Raw genomic sequence first — 17,214 nt, 5'->3', positions numbered from 1 at the left:
TCTGGCGGAACTGACGTTTTTTTCTGTTACTTGAAGTCCATGGACGCAAACGGATGTTGCGATAGGCGGGTAAATTTGAAAGCGGGCGAGAAGCGGGCGGGGCCAGAGCGAGAAAAAGCAGTAAGTAGCGATTGCAGCAATGTCGTTGCCGATGAATAGAGGTTACTAGTACCTGACTGAGATCGGCCGCCAGTTGAGCGGCTTGAGAGAAGACATTAACGGTTAGTAATATACAAGCTTTTCTTGCGGAACCAAGGCGCAGTTGGCAGCTACTTTAAGTTTTGCAGGCCAGTAGCGCTCCTCTGCTTTTTCTCGGAGAAAAATGAACGCCACCGTCACAGTTTTCCTTAGAGAAAAATCCCCGGTTCATTTTTTTCCCCCTAAAGGAAAAAATAATTTTATATTAATTTTATATTTATACGCGTGCGAACAACTGCTTTCAACGCAATATAAATCGTTCTAAACTTGATTGTAAAAATACGATTTTTGTAATAGAGTTGTCAAAGTCTGGAATGCTCTACCTAATTCAGTTGTCTCAGCTACAAATTTTTACAATTTTAGTCACAAATTGACTTCCGTGGACCTCACTTCGTACTTAAGAGGTCCGTAGAAGGGGCGTGCATAAGCGCACTAACTTGGCTATTGTTCCTGTCGTTGTATATTATAATGTATATTATATTAAAGAGTGCAGAAGATGATTAGGGGACTGGAGACTAAAACATGGAGAACGGTTGCAGGAACTGGGTATGTCTAGTCTGATGAAAAGAAGGACTAGGGGAGACATGATAGCAGTGTTCCAATATCTCAGGGGTTGCCAAAAAGAAGAGGGAGTCAAACTATTCTCCAAGGCACCTGAGGGTAGAAAAGAAGCAATGGGTGGAAATTTATCAAGGAGAGAAGCAACTTAGAACTAAGGAGAAATTACCTAACAGTTAGAACAATTAATCAGTGGAACAACTTGCCTCCAGAAGTTGGGAATGCTTCAACACTGGACACTTTTAAGCAGATGTTGGATATCCATTTGTCTGAAGTGGTGTAGGGTTTCCTGCCTAAGTAGGGATTTAATCTAGAAGACCTTCAAGGTCCCTTCCAGCTCTGTTATTCTATATTATTCCTGTTTTTGTTTGTTTGACAGATTACAATAAATAAATATTACATATTCTAATTCACTCTTACTTGCAAGCATTTGCTCTGCTTACCGCCAAATAAATAGGTTCAGGATGTGAACCTTCTTGTCATCTGAAGAGTGAATCCAGAAATCCCCTTTTTGGGAGGCTTTGTTCTGTCAAAAGAGGGGAAATTGTATGTGTCCTGGGATAACATTGCAGAATCCAATCTAGAAGTTTCCAGAAGAGATGGGCTCCATCATGAGTCCGAAAGTTCAGAAGTCGAAACCTCTAGTCTCATTGACCGACCCAAATTGGATCCTGCAGGTTTTGTTCCATCCAGGAATGGAAAGAGAAAAAAAAATATTCAGCAAATGTACTCTACTATTTTTTTTTCCAGTTTTACTTCCCAGTTTTAAAAAAAATATATTTTGGTTGGGTGCAGGACTGGGGGTGAGTTTGCTTAGTAGCCAAGGGCTTTTCTCTGCTGAATCCAATTCAGCATTCCAGTCCATTCCAATCCTTTCTGCTGCCCTGGGCAGAACCATATCTCCAGTCCCACTACGGTTGAGTGTGTTGTGTTTTAACCTGCTTGTTTTTTTCTTACTTTTTAAATTTTTTAGTATTTTTAAATTGTCTTTTATGTAAGCCACCCGGAGCCCTTTGGGATTGGGCGGCATATAAGTTTATTAAACTTAAACTTAACTTTTATTACACTTAAATTTTCCCTTCTCCTACAAGTTTACCAAAAGGTTGTGGTTGTCCTCCTGTGTTACAGTTTTCCCTACAACAATGAGGCGTAGTTCAAGTACCAGTCGAATCAGTTGCCGGCAATCAATCCAGCCACTGAGGGTGCAGGATAATAATAAGACGGGACTTCATACACCCCAACCGTAAGACACTCAGATTCCTTTAGTTGAGGTGGCATTCATTTACTTGGCTTAAATTTCTAAAGCATACCTGCTTGAAAATATTAATGTTACTTGTGTTTACCTGTTACTGTTATGTATGAAATAAATGGTTAATTAGATAAATTCACTATTTTGTTTAGGTTTAAAATATGATCTGTTCTTTAATTTACACATGCAGTAAACTAGAGTACAGTACATAAATATTAAGCAATAGACCACATTAAAATCAAATATGTAGCAAAAATTAAAGAGCAGATAACTTTATTGGATGGCATATAAAAATGATTTCAGTTTTTGGTGGTTTTAATAATTTGTGCAATTAAATATTTTCAAGGCAAGAGAGAAGGACAACTTTTGGAAAGCAGAGTGCGGGAAAGCACGCACCAGGGACATCAGAAAGGAAAACCAGTTTTTTTGGCAAAAGGTAATTCGTATTTCACTTGTTAGAATTAACTTGAACACTACAATGTTCACTTCCAGTATGGATGAAATTTTTATTCCAGTAGAAGAAAGAGCCTCAAGGACTTGGATAATTTTAAGTGCAGGAAAGACTTGCACGGGGGGGGGGGGGGGGTTAGGATTTGTGCTAGTATTCCTTTTTAAGTTCCAGGAGCTTTCTAGAATTGTCTAGGAGCTTTCTAGAATTGTGCCCTGACCATTTTTGAGTGGGACCTTAACATATCAGGTAAAGTCCGCTATAGGTCTCAGATCAATGAGGTTTGTATTACTCTGGCTTATATTCGCAATATAAGGAGTAAAATATTTTCACATGACAAGCTTAATTGCCATTCTTTTTAGTCTTTTAAGTCTCACTTGTTATTATAAATTGTATTTTCTATATTTAAATAGCTTTGTAGAGATAAACTGAATAATGCCATAGTTAACCTGGATGCATATTTGTGGTTTCAATTCTAGGACTAGTGGCCCCGGAAGCTTACGGAACAGCCAATATGGTGCTTTTGGAAGTACAGAGAAAATCAAGGAGCCTAGGCCACTTCATGACAAAGCATTTATTCAGCAATGTATCCGTCAACTTTATGATGTATGCAGCACTTGTTTAACTAGTTAAATCTCTCTTTTATCAGAATAAATTGTACCTATTGATCAATGAAATTTGGAAAAAGCAAGGTAAAAATAGCCTAATGGGCCAAGAAATAATAGGCTACCCAGGTTTTTAAAAAGGTATGAATTACGTTCACATTTTAAAATTACAAATGGTAGGAACTATTAGGCTGTTCACAAAAAATGCATCTTAGAAGTGTCAACAATGTATTTTAATTATGACAAAAATATATGTAAATCTTTGTGGAATAAAATACGATTAATCTGCAAAATTCTCTAATTGAACAATGATTTGGACCATGTAGAGATTTGGATTGCTCGGTAAACTGGCATAAAGCCCAAAACAAGTAATGCTTTTATTTTTTTTTCCTAGTTTCTTATAACATATGGATATGGTCCTACAGTCTCTGTGAAATCACTCCAAACTCCTTCTGCTAAGGAATTTGTGAAAATTTTTAGCTTTATTTATGAACAGTTTTGTCCTTCATGTGACCTTGCGGGTTCCAAATTTGAAGAAGAAATCCCAAGAATTTTCAAAGAGCTTGGGTAAGTACAATTGCCCCATTTAATTAATTTCATCAATTAAAAAGAATATAACTCAGAATATTTTGTGGATGATACATTTCTGTATTACATGTTAGAAAATTATTATCTTCCAGAGTTTATCAAGGTCCATAATTATATTTCATTTTAATTTTGTAATATTTAGACAATATGTTCTTACAAGAAGTTAAACTACTGGTATATGTGTTACAGGTAGTCTCATTTAGCAATTTGGACAGGCAACTTGATTGTTATGTAGTTGCTAAATAAAAAATCATAGGACCACAATTATGCTTAAGATTTCAGCTTTCTTTTGCTTTATAGCGTCAAAAGGATACAACCCCAAAGAAGCTGGGTGAGCCTAAATGGCAGGGAAAGTTTGATTCACAAGGACATCGGGTAAAAGGGCAAATATTATAGCCCTTTTTCTTAACTTCCCTGCTCTTTGGAATGCTCAGCCTGGTGCTGAAATATTTAGCAAGGGAAAATTGATGCTTAAATTTACGTTCATTGGAGACACAGGGATTACATCGGGGGTATCAAACTCACATCTTAACGGCATCTCAGGACTTTTTCCCCTTCGCTAAAACAGGCGTGGGCGTGGCCAACACATGACACATCCGGCCACTGGCTGAGAGTTTGATAACTCTGGATTACATGAAAGTAAACAGGCACAATGGGGACTACACATTGAAATAAATGCCCTAGTGCCAGCAGTTTGCCTAGCTGTTTGCCTGAACTCCTAAATTGGGGGGGGAGCTGAAAGTGACACAAACATTGCAAAGATTGTAAATGTGGGCACTGCTCACACAGTTACTTTTTCATCACTGTTGTAAAAACGGTCACATGTAACCGTTGTGATCAGTTGTTCATAGGAAAATAACAAAGGCAGGATTCTTAACATTCATTTTAACTAATGATTTTATAGAAAATAAATCTAAGGATGCTTCCTTTTTGGGTCTGAGTGCAGCTTGAATTGTATCTGGTATTTTCTTGAAAAAGTAAATTTTTTTACAGATTTTTTTTTCTTACAGTTATCCATTTCCTTTGTCGAAAAGCTCTATGTATACTGTGGGTGCTCCTCATACATGGCCTCAGATTGTAGCCGCTCTGGTCTGGCTGATAGATTGTTACAAGGTATTATAGATAACCTATTATTTATTTAGCCACATTTATAGGTATTTTCTGACCTTTCATTTAATTTTGATCTGCTTATAATATAGAAGTGATACACTGAAAATACAAAAACTGGTTTAATGAAGTTCTTGTGACTTTGACAGATACTTTGTAATATATAATGTACTGTTAGAGCTATTGTTGCACTTTTGTTGCCATATTAATTATTTCAAACAAATAGTATTAACAAATTTACAGTCAGTAATTTTCAAACAAAGGGCCACATTTGCGTTACATGCCAGGAAGTCACCAAAAAGTGGATGAAACCCAGGGCAAAATAAATTTCACTAAAAATAAATGTATGTGTTCATATAAATTCTAATAAATTTAATAACGTCCTTTTTAGTTGGCAACAATCTTCAGAAAAGTGGGTAGGGAAGCACAAATTGTATTCTGATTAATTCAGAAAAAGGAAATAGCAAGTATGCTATACTATTACAGTAGGAAACATTATTCATTGTGACTATGTCCTTGTTTGTGTCTTACCCAGTTGTTTACTTGTATGAAAGAAAAACCACAGTCATTTGATGAAGAACAGATTTTGATAGAGACTGAAGATGGAATTTTGCATAACAAGGTATTTTAGTTCTTTCTCCCTAAATGGTGGAATGAATATTACTTGAAAGCAGCAAAGAAGTTGATTAACTTATTTGCAAATACAGGTGCAACAAAGTTGAACACAGAACAAAGCATGAAAGTCAGCTTATATCACCTTACACAGATTTATCGCCCCCCCTCCCCTTGTCAGCACAGCATCCTATTGAAGCATTTAGTCTATCTTCCCCCCCAAAAAACCCCTTGTCTTGGCTATGTTTTCACAGTTTTTAACTTTTTGTCTTGCATTAGCTCTACTGTTCTTGTTCCCTGCTTGCGGTTAGAGCTGGCATCTTGTTTGCTAGGCTTGTGGTTTCACACAGCTGACATTTAGCTTGTTACCTGTTACATGTTTTTGAAGACAGCTTACATGCATTTATGCTAAGAATTTAGAAACAATACATACTCCAACTTGTTTTCGCATTTAATAATTGTATGTATTAAAATTTGTTTATATCAATGGTGATCTTGATTAACATTTAGTATATGTTGCTTATGAAATCAGCAAATGTATATATTAAAGGTTACCATTTTTACTAACTTTTGATGTAGGAATATAAAAAAATTTCTTAACAGAGAGAGAAAAAGCACACATAATCTGTAATGCAATACTGTTTAGCATATTTTTAAAAATCCCTAAAACTAAACTGATTTTACAATTATGTCCTCAGCTTTTTTTGGACTACTCTATAAAATGTTATGACCATTTCATGAAGAGTGAAGACAATTTTGAAGAATTTGATGCTGAAATAGATTCCAAATTAAGTGAGTAATTTACATTGTAAAATGTTTTTAAAAAGTAGGCATTACTATGAATCTTTCACCATTTGCTTTCTGTAGTTTCTCAAACTTCTTAAAACATTGTTCACCAAGCTATTAATGTAGGATATTTTTGTTTAAACGCTAAGGTCCCCCCCTCCCCCATCATCTCACTTAATCTACGAACATGAGATTTAGTAAGTTTCTGTACTATTTCTCAAGACACTTACCGTAGATTGTTGGGTAGAGCTCATGTGCCTAAGAAAAGTATTTTTGGGTTTAATTCCAGCAGGAGGCTATTCCCACTCCACCATTTTTTTCTCCTGAGAAGCCCCAGATGGCCTGGGAATCTTGTACTCCGTAGTGCTCTCCTGCTCCATACCACTCTCGCCCATCAGCTGCTTGCCTGGGATTCATGCCTCTTTCCATGTCATAAGTCTTGTTAGGTTCTCACTTAACAACAGCAACAGGGTCTGTCATTTTTGCCAGCACTAAGTGATGCAGTTGCATGTTGTGGCACTTTATGACTACTTTACTTAGTGAGGGAAATGCACTGAAATTATAACAATTGTTTTTAAAAATGGTTTAAATCTGATATTTAGTAAAGCAAAATGTCAACTTGTTTCCCAGTAATTGTCTCAATTACTATTCAGATTAATGACTAAAGTTATAGAGCATTCAAGTGATTAGAGGGTTACTTTGATCTTTCTTTCAGAGAATCTGTTTCAGGTACATGAAAAGCATTTAACAGTCTTAGAAGAAAAAGAAAAAAGGTTGAAGGAAGAGATTGCAAAGCGTGAAAAGGAAAAAGAAAGCGAACCAGTGAGTAACTGTATACATAGCTCTGAGAAGATATATTTGTAAGTGATTTTAATTAACAAACTACAATTTCCATCTTTTTGTATAAAAAAGGACCGTTTAGAGCAACTACGGAGGCTGAAATCATCTTTACAGGCAGATTGTAAACAATATGAGTCTTATATGGCCAGTTTGGAATCTCTCTCAAGCAGCCTCAGTCAAAAGACAAAGAGTATTACAGAGGAGCAAGAAGCTGCTGGTAAGGAGAAGCTGCTCAACATCAATAAATGTATAATAACAGTATAGTGTTTCACTATAAAATTTTAAAATAAAATATTGAGTATTTCTCAGCTCAAAGAAAATATCTAAACAAAAGTAAAGTATTTAATTGCATCTTTCTTAGTATTAGTAAGTTTCTTACACCTTTTAGTAAATTCTTATGAGATTAAGTTCCTAATATTTTGAAATTTTATCCAAGTAGTTAAGCTTCAACTTAACTGAATGTTTTTTTAAACTTATCTGTTTTCTTAACAAGAGTTTTATTTTTCTTGAATTTTAGCAATGGAAATTGAAGCACTGAAACAGGAAAACTCACATTTGGTGGTTGTTTGTGATAAACAAAAGTATTCCACTGCAGACATTGAGAAACTGAATTCTGAAATAGAGGAGCTGAAACAGGCAGTAAATAAATTAACCAAGGAATTGGAAGTAGAACAGCGGCAACTGTGGAATGAGGAATTAAAATATGCAAGAGGAAAAGAAGCAGTATGTATAGCTAAAGCTAAAGTTTTGAACATCTGACATTTGCATCTGGGAGACTAACATTTCTACTGCTGCTGCTTTATTTCTCATAAACTGAATTAAATAATATTTTATTCTGCTAGTAAAAAATAATTAGCATCTATAACACATTGTAAAAACTTAATTTGCTGAAAAATATTTATCTTCTCTGGAAATTTCTTAGGTCACCTTTTCTCTTTATCTCATCTAAAATGTTTTGTATTTTTGTGACTATATTTAGAGTTCACTAATATAATTTATAAAATAACCTAATGAAAGCTTTACTTGCATCTCAAATCATTTTTAAATCAATACCTTTATCTAAATTATTTTCAGACATGATTTTAATTTCTTTTTATATTTCTCCACCATTGTTTCTTTCTGTAGCAAGATTTCATTGCATCTCAATCTAAATGAACCAGATTTCCTGCTATAAACAAAATTCACAAGATCCAAAAAGGTCTTTACTAATATTTATACCTTAATGGCCCAATCCAAAAATCTAAATCATATTTTTGAAAGTATCTATTTCACTCAGAAAAGTAGGCACTCTTTTGAATTGCAATTTTCTGTCTCCAACCAACTTTAAATTGGCCATCAGATCAAAAGGGACAATTTTTTTGGATAGTTTTTCTTGAGTAATTTTAATGTTTTTCAGAAGCTGGGAAGATACAAAAGCTTGTACTAACATTCAAATATAGGCATAGAAAAAACAAACTTTGAAAATACAAAGAAATGCAAAACAATGCTATGGTTATGAAGCAATTCAGTTTTCATAGACTTCATTAGCTGTCTTACAGTATGCTTCTTAATTTTGTTTGTCCTTTATAGATTGAAGCAGATTTGACAGAATACCATAAATTGGCTCGAAAATTAAAACTAATTCCTACAAGTGCAGAGAATTCTGATGGTCTTAATTTTGAAATTAAATTTAATCCTGATGCAGGCCCTAATTGTCTGTTTAAGTACAGAACTCAGATTCGTGTAAGTATAAGTTCACTTCATGTAAAGTTCTTTTAGATAATCACTTTATTACAATAAATGAACATAATATTTTAATAATACTTAAAGATGAAGTTCAGTTTTCTTATCACAATGAGTGTTGTTGACATCTTATTTATTATGCAGAAAAATTGGTTTAAGTACTAGGTATAGACTGGAATATGTTTAAAGGAGGCTTAAATTTTTTTGCACATTAGGTTATGGATGCTCCCTTAGAACATCTCTGGTTGAAAAGGCTTCTGCTATTTTGTTTTGTTAATCAACTTCTTATTGGTATCTAATTGGCTTCTATGGGAAACAGAATGTTTGACAGGTAGACCATCTGATCCAGCATGGCAATTTCTGTGGCTTTATAATACAAAGAGCTGAGGTGGCGCAGTGGTTAAATGCAGCACTGCAGGCTACTTCAGCTGACTGCAGTTCTGCAGTTCGGCTGTTCAAATCTCACCAGCTCAGGGTTGACTCAGCCTTCCATCCTTTCGAGGTGGGTAAAATGAGGACCCGGATTGTTACTGGGGGCAATATGCTGACTCTGTAAACCGCTTAGAGAGGGCTGAAAGCCCTATGAAGCAGTATATAAGTCTAATTGCTATTGCTAAACCTCTCTCTGGAGTATGAACTAATGTAAGAGTACTTGGGAAAGAATATTGTCTTATCAGTTTTTAGGAAGATCTTTTATATATTACATGCATGTGCTATTTAGTTAAAGTATTTCTTTCTTGAACCCTATAACTGGATTACTTTACTGGAAAACTGAACTTTTTTCTTTATTATGTTTATATAATTATGGCAGGCTCCCCTTCTGAATCTCATAAACAAGACGGAAGAGGAGATTGCAAATGCAACAAAGAGAAAAATTAGCTTGGAAGACACCTTAGAACAGGTTAGTTTCTAACTATCTCTGGTGTAGCGTAAAACCAGCTATATAGTATAATGTAATGCAACCTATATTAATCCTTGGCCTGCTGCCAATTACCTCCAATAGACCGAACAGATCCCAAAGATTAGGCCTCCTCCGAATTCCATCCGCCGGCCAATGCCGACTGGCGACTACCCGGAGGAGAGCCTTCTCTGTGGCTGCTCCGACCCTCTGGAACGAACTCCACGTGGAGATTTGAAGGGGGGCAGAAGTTCTTTAGCCCCAGGCCTGGCTATTCCGCCAGGCCTGGGGCTAAAGAACTTCTGCCCCCCTTCTCGAATGGTATGGTTGTTCTGTGTTTTAAATTGTGTATTGTTTGTTTGTCTTTTTATCCCCTGTTTGTATCTCCTTTCCCTTGACTGAGTTGTGAGCCGCCCTGAGTCCCCTTCGGGGAAAAGGGCGGCATATAAATGAAATAAATCCTAATCCTAACTATACTTTTCTATTTCTAATCATAATTCAGTGCTCAAAACAAGTATAAGGTTGCTAGGAAAGAAAAATGATAATGAAAAAAAAACAGTGGACAATTAAATCTAAATTTTTAGATGTTCAGTACATACGACTATAGATCTCCAAACTGTTCTGTATGTAAGCTAAAATATTTTCAAATGTGAAAGTTCAGCTGGATTCAGAATTTTTCTAATTATTAAGAGCGTACTGTAGGAAGTTTTCCTCTATTGCCAAAAAAAAGTAGACTTGAAAGCAAAGGATGTGAACTTGAGGCACCCTTGACTTTCAGTACTAACATCCTTTATTGAATAATATTCTTTAAGGTAAATACAATGGAAGCTGAACAGGAAAGCATTGTGAAAATGTTAAGTGAAGAAATGCAAAAACTGGAAGATTTATGTCAGCAAAAAGCAAAGGTATTGTACTAAGTATGATATATGCTTGTAAGTTTATCTCTATAGAATTCATTATTAAGAGGTTTTTTTCTATTAAGAAACATTGTACGCATAATGTAAAGAAACAGGCTGGTGTGGTGGGTAACGTGCTTATCTAGAACTGGGAGAACTGGAGTTCTAATCCTTTCTGGCTTAAAAAAAACTAGCTGGGTAAAGTATTTTCAAAAGTATTTTAGCTAGAATAAAAATTAATGATCTAAAAGATAATTACATATAGCACTTCTAACAAAATATAGAACTGGAGCAGTGTCACTATATTAAATTTACAATGTTATCTTCTTGCAAGAGATACGGTCTATCTGTGTCATAAACATATGATTCAGTCCTGAAATATTAATCCATATATGTATTTCAGGAAGTTGACGAAGAAGAAGAAAAGACTAAGAAGGAGCTGGAGTTGTTGGAGAAACATAAAAGTTTGCTTTATAGTGGTGTCAATGAGGGTATCAGTGAAGCCACGAAGGAACTGCATGAAACCCGATGCCGGTTAGTTTAATTAAACAAAGATTTGACTGAGAGAGTTTTCTGAGTTGAACATATATTTATTCAATTTATAGCACCACTCATCTCAATTTGTGACTTTGGGCAGTTTACAATTAAAATGTAAACATTTTTTTTTTAAACTCTCAAAATAAAATAATCATACAAGCAATGCAATGCATTGCAAATATTAATCTTAGTTAAATGAGAAAATTTTTAATGAAACATGTTTAGATTTTGGAATGCTACGCGTGTTAATTATTATATGCTGTTTATACAAACCTTGAATTTATAGATAGAGGGACAGTTTTTCAATATAAATAATGCAATATTCTCTTCTTCCCTCTTCTGGGATTTACTCCTTAGATACCAAGTGGTTATGCAAACAACCTCAAAAGAGAAAAGGAAAATGGATAAAAATATGCAGTATCTTCTGGAACTAATATTTACTCATCTTGAGACAGTTGAGGTAACTCATGCTATTATATACTACTAAAACTCTCAGAGTGTACCCTTTAACTGGCTGAAAATTGTATCAGGGCAAAAAAAAATTCAGAGTACCTCTTAAGGTCTAATTTACAAAATGCTGGGCCTCTTCTTCCAAAAATGAGAGTGAAATTTAAGAAAGTTTTGACTATTTCACTTCTGCCTGGCTACTGCTGCTGCTGCTTCTCCTTCAGCACTGCTACCACACTGATTTCCACTCTATCCCTTTCACTTATGTTAGGCTTCTTTATACATCTTCCTCCTTGTGCTGTATAATAACACAGAAAATTTAGACAAATTCATGCCATCCCAAATTTCCAAGAATTAGGAAATGCAAGTTGATCCAGATAATTAAATATCTTATAAATGTTAGTGACATAGACCATGTGTATTTGGAAAAGTGGCTCGCTAATGTTTTCATCATCTTCATTGGGTCCAAAAAGGAGCAATGGGGAGCAATCTTTTGTGTCAAGCTTGATATTGAAGGAGATTTTTTTCTATGGGACAGAAGTAAGATATTGTTGACTGTATCTTCACCTGAAGGGGTAATTGTTTGGGGGCTATTAACCAGGACTCTTCATGGTAAATTCAACTACAGTTCTTAATGATTCTCTAGGTTAATCTTTAGTTCATATTTCAAGATTTTCTTAAAAGTTTCTGCAACTTTCTAAAATATATCCAAATATTCTAAAAGAGGGAATAGTGCACAATTCAGATGCAGACGTTTGGGTTATATAGTGCAAGATTACCAAAATACAGTATGCCTGGCTGAATTTCTTGTATACCTACCATATTTTTGCAGTATAAGATGCACCAGAGTATAAGACGCACCAAGGTTTCGAAGAGGCACATTTTTAAAAAATGTTTTTGCACTCTGCAAACCTCCCACCCCCCCCCACCCCCTTTTAAGGCCATGAATAGCTTTTAGGCAGCTTATAAAGTGCTCCTGGGAGCTGGGGGGGGGGGCAAAATTGAGCAAAGAACACCATTTTTTTTTACTCATTTCTGCCCTCCCCAGCCCCCAGGAGCACTCTGAAAGCTGCCTAAAAGCTATGCATGGCCATTTTGGTGAAGGAGACAAAAAATACTGTATTCAGTGTATAACAGATTTTCAGCCTCTTTGGGGAGGGGGGAAAGGTGCGTCTTATACTCCGAAAAATACAGTATATCTTTTCCCAATATAGCTTTCCAAGTAGTGTATCTGTTCATCAAATAAAGAGTGTCTGTCTAACCTGCCTTTTTAGTTAACTATGTGGCCACTTGTTTGCATTCTGTGCATTATATCATCGTTTGTATTTTGATGTTTCTGCCATGGCTTTGATTGAAGCCTAAGCCACTTGGACAAAGTTTGATATCAATTGGATATAGTCAAAGTAATAAAGATATACCTGCTTGTTAATCTATTAAGTCTTATCAGGATCACTTCATAAATATTTCTATACCCTTGTTACTATGTGGATAAACTCTTACCTTTCCTTTTGATATTTTATCAGTAAAGACAGAGTATATTCTGCAAGAAGAATGGTCTGTTTAGGCTATTAATTCCATTAAGCCTTAGCAACTATGAGTCACCTGTAGATACATAGAATAAAGTTCATTCTCTATAGTGGATGGAGTATATACATTCCATTGTTTATATTTTATTTGGAGTTCCTAAAACTTTTTGATGCCTGTATTGTGGGGTAGTGATGGAGGGTGGTTGGTAATGTTCTCTGCCTATTCTTCCATTTTTACAAATCTGTTATTCAAGCCTATGGAAGTTTTCAAGGTATAGTTCACATAAAACTTCTGTTTTTATAACATTTCATAATTTTGTACTGGTTTTATAGAATCTTATCATGCCAATTCTGCATGTATAAAATCAAAACTATAAGCACTAAAATATAATCTATTACCATTTTCTTCTAGAAATACTTGACTGAACAGAATATAAAAATTGACAGAGAATTCAATGAATTTATATCTCAAGATCCGCTGACGAACTTGAAAGAAATCCTAGATAATTACAAAAAGAAGATGAGTACCCTGTATATTTCAGACACATGAATGAAAATATCTGTATACTATAAAAATGGTCTAAAATATTTGCTTGCTAGGGCAGTGTTTTATAATGTTTTGAATCGTACTTCTGTTCATGTGAACATATGGCATTTGGAGGCTATCTCTTTTTTTATTGTAATAATTATTAAAACCAATATTCGCTTTTTGGATGCATAAATACATCAGGCCTTAAAACCTGACTGTTTTATAAGTTATCAGTAAAGGACAATGATAAATCTCATGGATTTAAATATTTCATATATACTTGTTTTGTTCCTGAAAATACTAATTAAAATGCAACAAGTATGATTGAAAATTGAGTCACTAATGTAAAGTCTGTAATTGTCTACCAATTATCAAAACCACAGTTTTAAATAGTCAATATTTCACAAGATCTCAGGTCAAGATTTGAGGTAAGATAAACACATTTTATTGTGGAGTGAGACAGTTCACCTAATTGCCCACAACAGTGGCTGGGACTGAAGTCTGCTGAATGCTGCTCTGTTCTGCAAATTGCAGAAAATATGGCTATGAAGACTATTTTTTCAAATTGACAAAACTAATTCTTATAGGAAAAAGTGCAACACAGCTCTGCTTTTACCTACTGAAAAATCTACTTGGGTTATATTTTTTTTAAAAAAATTCCAGCAGAAAATATGTTTTCAATTAAAATACATTATTTGGATTCTTCAGGCAAAATTAATGGTAAACAGTTCAGTGAACTGCACTTACTGTAAAAGAAAAACTTACAACATATTGGGAATAATAAACATTGAAAATAGAGGTGCCAATATAATGCCCTTATCCAAGTGATGCTAGAATAGCTGGAATATTGTATGCAGGTTGTCCTAACTCAAAAAAGTAGAGCATCAAAAGCATTAGAGGAGGACAACTAAGAGGAGAGGCTGGACCAATTATCTACAAAAATGTTATGATATTTGAGCTTTTTTGTCTAGAAAGGAGGTGAACAAGAAGGGATGTGACTGAAGTGTTCAAACATGCATGATGTGGATGAGAAACTAATTTCCCTTTCAAAATGTTGGAATCGTGAGTGAAACTGAATATTGGAAGACTATACAGACAAAAGGTCAAACATTAAAAAATGTAATTAAATTTTGCAACTGGCTACCACAAAATATGGTTCTATTGACCAGCTTAGCTGTTGTTTTTTTAAAGGCGGTTAGCATAACTACCTTTGAACAATTTGCTAGAGAAGAGTTTGCTAGTGCAATATGTTGGCTACTGTGAGAATAGACTAGGCTAGACTGGACAGGCGTCCAATCCACCTTTACTGGTTATGTTCTTAAACAGCAGATATTTATTAAATTTATACAGGTTATCTCGGGTACTGAAGGAACAAGCTAATGTTCTGGTAAACCTTTATGTATTATCACTAAAGAATTCCGGAGAAAGGCTGAAGCGAATGATAGAGGAGGGCAAATGTTTCAGTGGACTTCAGGGGAAAATGTCTAGCAATAAAACCTACTCAACTATGAAATAAAATGCCTTACAAGTGGTGGACTCTCCTAGAGGGGAGATATTTAAACAGCCTGCATGACCTTTGTCAGGGATGCTCTAGTAGAGTCCTGCATTGGACAGAGGGTTGGACTAGAAGATGCCCAATATAACTTCCAACACTTACATTCTATAAGCCTATATTATATATTGCTGATCTTCAACCAACAGTGGGTTGATCAATAATTTTGCCATATTTGCCACAATATGAAAGTATTTTATATCCCCTATTATCATGTATCAGTGCTATTGGATTCATTACATAAATCAGATATTCGCTGAGGTTTTGCCTTTTTAAACATGTTACGTTGTATTCTGTTAACTATTTCTTTTAAATAGATAAATAGAAAAAAATACCACAGTGCACTAAATAACAAAAATTAAATGAAACAATTCTTAAACTTTCAAAAAGTAACAAACCAGAGGGGGAAAATAACTTTTTTTAAATCCAAATTATGACAGTATTGTGGTCTGCTGGTGGCCTACAAAGCTGGCAGCAGAATTGGACAGTGAGGAGGTTGGGGAGGAGCATGGACCAGTCCTGGAGTATGAAGAAGGCTCAGACGAAGGGCCATCTGGGAGTTATGTGCTGTCTCCAGAACCTCCAGAGTTGGACATCAGTGAGGCAGAGGAACAGGGGGAGCCTGTTCCCAGCGTGCCCATGCACAGAGTTGCCAGACGGCAAGAATAGTTCATTAAGACAGAAAGGACGACTCAGGAGTAAGGCTTGGAGGTGATGCCAAGCTAATTGCCAATTAAGTCTTTGGCAGCGTTTCAAGGAAGATAAAGGTATCAGCCTTATCCCGAAAGACTGGCAGCCTACTTACAAACTATTTGGGACTCATTCACAGCCTTTGAAATAAAAAGGATTTTGGGGACTAAGCGCCTGCTTTTTACTATATCAGGAAACCTAGGTCAGAACAAGTATCTTAAACTTATAAAGGTAAAGATTTTCCTCGCACATATGTGCTAGTTGTTCCTGACTCTAGGGGGTGGTGCTCATCTCCATTTCAAAGCCGAAGAGCCAGGGCTGTCCAAAGATCTCCACAGTCATTTGGCCAACATGACTAATCATCGAAGGCTGCGGAACGCTGTTACCTTCCCACCAAAAATGGTTCCTATTTTTCTACTTGCATTTTTACATGCTTTCGAACTGCTAGATTGGCAGAAGCTGGGACAAATAACGGGAGCTCACTCCATTACCCGGCACTAGGGATTTGAACTGCCGACCTTTCTGATTGACAAGCTCAGCATCTTTGGGCACTGAGTCACCACGTCCCTCAACTTATAGATAGGCACTGGTTTACTTTATGTTATCTGTTTTATTTTGTATTGTCTTAATTTTCTTACGTTTTAATGTTTTGCTTTCCCTCCCCCCCCTTCTTGAAAAAAGTTCACGTTATTCCCTCGTCCCACACTAAATGCTGTCAAGGCACCTAAGAGAAAGTGCCGCTGGCATTCTCAATTTGGCTTGTTCCTTATGGGGAGTACAAATCACTCTACAAGGGCGTTGTCTTTTCTCGGAAGCTTCACTTCGTCGCACCGCTGCTTTCTGCAAATAAACGAAACTCCTGCAGTCGCTTTCGTTTCTCCGTTTGCCCCGCCAGCCCTCTCGCTCTTTGCCTCGCTTGTTTAGTTTGGGCTGCCCGCGTTCGTTCCTCCCACTCTCCTCTTCCCCCCCGCACCGCCCCTTATATTATGCAGGCCACGCCTCCTCATCAGCCCCCTCCGTTCCTTCCCTCTGCTAAAACGAAACAATCTGCTTGCGTTCGGCCAGGACAGCGCCCGGCGGGGAGGTCGGCGCAACATGGCAGCGGCTGAAGGAAACACCGAGGGCAAAATCCTAACGATCTTCGTCTACGACCAGCGTCGGGATCAGTCACATGACGCCAAAATAGTCCTTCGAGGTCACCAGGGAAACTATAGGGACTTCCGTAACGCCGTCCACCAGGTAACATAAGGGAGGGAGCCGAATTAAAATGCGGCGTCGTTAATGGAACTGCGCCTCTGCTCTCGCCGGCGGCGTCCTCCCCCTGTCCCGGTTCTCGTACCCTCGGGCTCCCGTTCTTCGAGTCACGCAGCGCCCCGGGAACCAGAATAGGAGCTTTTGGAGACACTGGGAAAGGAACAGCGAACGG

At 36.4% G+C, this 17,214-nt stretch overlaps 2 protein-coding genes across 3 annotated transcripts in view; both read left to right on the top strand.

The window, feature by feature from the left end:
• Nucleotides 1–44: 44 nt before the first annotated feature.
• Nucleotides 45–13,818, top strand: NDC80 (NDC80 kinetochore complex component). 2 transcript variants are annotated; one of them, XM_032223081.1, is made up of 17 exons: nucleotides 45–120; nucleotides 1,885–1,999; nucleotides 2,352–2,441; nucleotides 2,933–3,059; nucleotides 3,453–3,625; nucleotides 4,657–4,759; nucleotides 5,289–5,375; nucleotides 6,064–6,157; nucleotides 6,867–6,973; nucleotides 7,064–7,208; nucleotides 7,509–7,714; nucleotides 8,561–8,713; nucleotides 9,525–9,614; nucleotides 10,424–10,516; nucleotides 10,911–11,041; nucleotides 11,402–11,504; nucleotides 13,430–13,818. In XM_032223081.1, the coding sequence occupies exons 2-17, from the start codon at nucleotides 1,899–1,901 to the stop codon at nucleotides 13,565–13,567; spliced, it is 1,941 nt and encodes a 646-aa protein (XP_032078972.1). In that variant the 5' UTR covers nucleotides 45–120; nucleotides 1,885–1,898; the 3' UTR covers nucleotides 13,568–13,818. The 2 variants fall into 2 exon arrangements, with proteins under 2 accessions (XP_032078972.1, XP_032078971.1); XM_032223080.1 differs by having other exon boundaries at nucleotides 50–221.
• Nucleotides 13,819–16,803: 2,985 nt separating this feature from the next.
• The window catches only part of SMCHD1 (structural maintenance of chromosomes flexible hinge domain containing 1), a 90,936-nt gene continuing 90,525 nt past the window's right edge, over nucleotides 16,804–17,214 (top strand). Inside the window, 1 exon segment of the mRNA XM_032223079.1 lies at nucleotides 16,804–17,027. Within this exon segment, the coding sequence (XP_032078970.1) occupies nucleotides 16,884–17,027 (144 nt within the window). The 5' untranslated portion in view covers nucleotides 16,804–16,883.

This window comes from Thamnophis elegans, chromosome 8, assembly GCF_009769535.1.
Source record: "Thamnophis elegans isolate rThaEle1 chromosome 8, rThaEle1.pri, whole genome shotgun sequence".
Classification (NCBI taxonomy): domain Eukaryota; kingdom Metazoa; phylum Chordata; class Lepidosauria; order Squamata; family Colubridae; genus Thamnophis; species Thamnophis elegans.
Note: the sequence above shows the minus strand (reverse complement) of the source record. Positions and strands in the feature narration are given on the sequence as shown.

Coding starts and splice junctions, on each gene's coding strand:
- NDC80 (XM_032223081.1), top strand. CDS start 1,899: ATGAGGCGTAGTTCAAGTACCAGTCGAATCAGTTGCCGGCAATCAATC. Junction 2,442..2,932: donor ACCAGTTTTTTTGGCAAAAG/GTAATTCGTATT, acceptor TTTCAATTCTAG/GACTAGTGGCCCCGGAAGCT. Junction 7,715..8,560: donor ATGCAAGAGGAAAAGAAGCA/GTATGTATAGCT, acceptor TGTCCTTTATAG/ATTGAAGCAGATTTGACAGA.